This window comes from Triticum aestivum, chromosome 7A, assembly GCF_018294505.1.
Source record: "Triticum aestivum cultivar Chinese Spring chromosome 7A, IWGSC CS RefSeq v2.1, whole genome shotgun sequence".
In the NCBI taxonomy this organism is placed as follows: domain Eukaryota; kingdom Viridiplantae; phylum Streptophyta; class Magnoliopsida; order Poales; family Poaceae; genus Triticum; species Triticum aestivum.
This window is the reverse complement of record NC_057812.1, coordinates 186,775,236-186,779,193: the sequence shown is the minus strand read 5'-3', so window position 1 is coordinate 186,779,193 and position 3,958 is coordinate 186,775,236. Positions and strand designations below refer to the sequence as shown.

General features: G+C 47.5%; 1 protein-coding gene across 1 annotated transcript; it reads right to left on the bottom strand.

Moving 5' to 3' along the window:
• Positions 1 to 576: 576 nt before the first annotated feature.
• Positions 577 to 1,574, bottom strand: LOC123153239 (homeobox-leucine zipper protein HDG1-like). The gene is made up of 3 exons (XM_044572450.1): positions 1,373 to 1,574; positions 1,105 to 1,196; positions 577 to 885 (listed from the first exon to the last, which is right to left on the bottom strand). Exons 1-3 carry the CDS (start codon positions 1,572 to 1,574, stop codon positions 577 to 579), a joined length of 603 nt encoding a protein of 200 aa, XP_044428385.1.
• Between the last annotated feature and the right edge of the window lie 2,384 nt (positions 1,575 to 3,958).

The window sequence follows — 3,958 nt, the reverse complement described above, 5'->3', positions numbered from 1 at the left end:
TTCCACGCCAAGGAGAGTCACATCCGAACACGGGAGAGAGTCTTCGGTCTTCTATCTTCTCAGCCCATTAGTCTGGCCCATGTCCAACAGGCCGGACGCCCAAGGACCCCTTAGTCCAGGACTCCCTCAGTAACCACATGCACTTACCATGGGAAGTTATGCATAGGAACTACTTGAACTTTTCAATGGATATGTCATCCAAAGCACATCTAGCTCAATGGCGAGACTAGACAAGAGCATTGCAATGTATTAGACAAACTCACCGTCCTTGGATGCCTTGATCTCGAAGTATTTGCTCTTGTGCCTTTCTCTCTATTTATTGGCATCTACTTGATATGTTTTGTTACAAACTCAGAAAGACAAAGACGAGCATTGGACCGAGCTTCACGGCAATGCCATCCCAAAGCCGCTCATCCTAGTGCCCCTACATTGTTGCCATGATTGCCATATCTCGTGCCATCCCACGTAGCAACCATGAGAGCCTATGGATATAAATAAACAAGCGAAGAAGTCCTGTACATACACATGCCACATGTCGCGTTATTTGCTAGCTGAGGAACAAAGTAAAACTATAGTTCATGCGGAAGAATTAACATTGGCTAAGATCAAAGATGGTAAGGTTAGTTTGCGGGCCCATGGGAGCGACATGCCATTTCGGCGAAGACCTTCTTTAAGATAGGCAGTGGCATGTAGGAGTTCTTCCTTGAGCCTCATATTCTCGGTGTATAGGCGTTGGCGCTCCGAGGTATCCTGAGTTTGTACCATCACCCCTCTGCATTTGAGGCAAGTCTTGTTTTGCATAGCCAACATGATGGCTTGACGTTCAGTTTTTAGCCTCTCATTTTCCACCCAACGATTTTGGGTCTCCCACCGCTGCATCTTGCCCTGCGTTTTTTAATTTCAGGTATGCGTCATTTTAATTAGTGGTTACCAGAGTACGATACCATGTTCATGAGGGGAATACTATAGTATATTGTAAGATCCAATGATGAACAATGCTACAATGTTCAGTGGAGTTTGTACTATTTAACAGCAAAGTGTGCATATAACTGCATACCGTAGGTGACCCATATGTAACTAATTGTGGGAAAGAATGGTATGTACCTTACTGAAGGTGCTTTTGTTTTGGAACCAAAACTTGACCTGCTGGGCACTCATGCCAAGCCTCTCGCTAAGGTCCTTCTGAAGTTTCTCATCTGGATAGGGGCAGTCCCGGAACACACTACAGATCATGTTAATGAAAATGGATTACTACACATCTTCACTAGGTAAGAAACATTGATTGAGTATGTATTGTACGCTTCAAGTTGTAGGATTTGTTCACTATGCAGACCGTGATAATTGGCGCGCCTTGTGGCCATTCTCTGCTCACTATGGGTCTCTCCATCGTTGTTGTTGTGGTCTGTAGCAACAATGTTGGCATCATCAGTGTTGCCCACGACAGTAGTGGCTTCAAGCAGACCATCCATCTCATCACTATGGTTGTCCTGGAAAAGGTGGTTGTGTTTGCTTGTCATGAAGAGGTCAAACTTATTGTGCACACCACTATTGTACTGCAGCCACTCTCCGTCCATGGAAATCTGTTATCATCAAAAGGAATGTTATTCCCCTATGTAGAATGGAAGGTAGTAGTAGAAACCACACATAAAAGGTACCAAAATGGATTTCTCCCGACCCAAAATCCCCACCACCCCGGAGAATCTAAGTTCTCCACCAATCATGTCGTCCACTAGCACGCACCACCATGGCCTTGAATCAACCTCATCGCCAAGCTGGAACCACTGACACGGGGCCTAGAGGAAGTAATTAAGAGGGAAGAACGGACCCGGGGCAGCAACAACTCAGCCAAGCGAGAGTGGACTACCTCCACCGCCGAAGCAAAAAACCGATCGGACGCGGCATCTGGGACAAACTGGGCCCCTACTGGCCCGACCTGGCCTAGATGGGCTCGCGAAGTCCTCACTCCATGTTGCAGCATGCTGGTTGCCAATGTCGTCGCCAGGAGACCACCGTTGCCCCACCTCCACCTACAGGGAGCCTTGCTGCCATGTAGAGAGCCGCAGGCCCGCCCGTACCCAAATGGGGCCCAAAGGGCCAAGATCTGGGCCTAGGGGGCGCCATCGGCTGATCTCCTGCGCACTCATGCCATCCCGTAGCCAACGGCCATGCCACCTCCCCTAAGGCACCCGAGGACCGCGGGAACCACCCCGCCGATCCAGACCGCCGCTGGCCGAGCCACACTGCCGCCAGAAGGATCCCTGCCAAGAGTGTGGGGAAAGACCTGCCGGTCCCAGCCAGCACCACGCAGGCAAGGCCACGATGGATCACGCCGGCGGATGCGGTAGGAGAGGAGTATTAGGAGGGGGCTAGGGTTTTCCCGTCACCCACGGTAGGATGAGCGAGCGAACATGGGCGGCTTTGAAATTTCAAAATTCGGATCCCTACTCTTGAGTCTCGACGCCGCTGTCTCGTGTAAGGCTGATGTTCGCTTCATATAAACATTACTAGATGAACGGATTCAAGAAATACCTTTGACTTTAGTAGTCCTCTTCCTTAGAACTTCTGTAGGTGAAAAGGTACACGAATCAGTTTTGTTCCTACTGAGATATCAAACTCATTCAGCAAAGTAGCTATGACCATCAGAATTTAAAGCCATGAGGAGGATGCAATATTTATGCCATAGCCGATGATTAATGCAAGCAATAAATTGTATCCAAATATAAGGCTAAGATATGAACGTTGTGGCATGGCCAATATATAGGTCATAATTAATACTCCCTCCACCCAGAAATACTTATCGGAGAAATAGATGTAGCTAGATGTATTTTAGTTCTAGATACATTCATTTTTATCCATATATGCGACATGTAATTCCGGACGGAGTGTGCAGTCATTAAGCATATTTGTGGAGTCAATGTTAGCATAGTAATAACAGTATATTGTCTTATCAAAACAATAGAAATTGGGTGGTTTAGATTACCAATAGAAAAGAACTACTAAGATCCATAGTTGTTTGTAGATCTAGACGATATACATGGACAAAGTACTTTGCAACCAATACTACATACATAGTAGAAAAATCAGGAAAAGCCTACAATCTATCCATCAAGTGTCAAGGCAACACAATAGGAATGTCGTCCTCCTCTACGACTAGTAGGCGGTGGTGCTCCTCCAGTGACTCCGGAACGGCGAACGGGTAGCACGTCTCGTACTTGATGTTTACCGCCGCGGGCCAGTAGTGATTGACGGACGGTGCCATGAGGTGATGCATGAGGCTCGCCGACGAGCCCTCAAACGGTGTCATGCACTCAAAGCAGTAGAAGAGCGCGTGCGCGCATCTGGAACTATGCTCTGCCAGCGAGTGCTGGTCGACGTTCCTCTCGCAGCCGAAACTCTTTTAGACACAGGGTACCTTGCAAGCATTGACCAGGCCATCCATGAATCGGGAGTGGCTGTAGGGAACGTTGCGCCCGACGAATGGAGCGCAGGAGGGAGTGGCTGTAGGGGACATTGTGCCCGCCGAATGGAGCGTAGGAGTAGCTGATGTTGCTTGAAGCTACGTCGGTATTTCCCCAAAGAGGAAGGGATGATGCAGCACAGCGGTGGTAGGTATTTCCCTCAGATATGAAACCAAGGTTATCGAACTATTAGGAGAACCAAGAAACACAACGTAAACAGCTCCTGCACAGAGATAACAAATCCTCGCAACCCGACGTGTTAAAGGGGTTGTCAATCCCTTTTAGGGTACGACGCCTCAAGTGGGAAACGGACATGATATAAATTTGCAGTAAATTGATAGATCGAACGCTAAGTAAAATAAAGAAAAATGCAGCAAGGTATTTTTGGTTTAATAGATCTGAAAATAAATGCAAGAGAAAAGTAGATTGCAAAGGCAAATATATGAGAAAGAAGACCCGGGGTCCGTAGGTTTCACTAGTGGCTTCTCTCGAGAAAAATA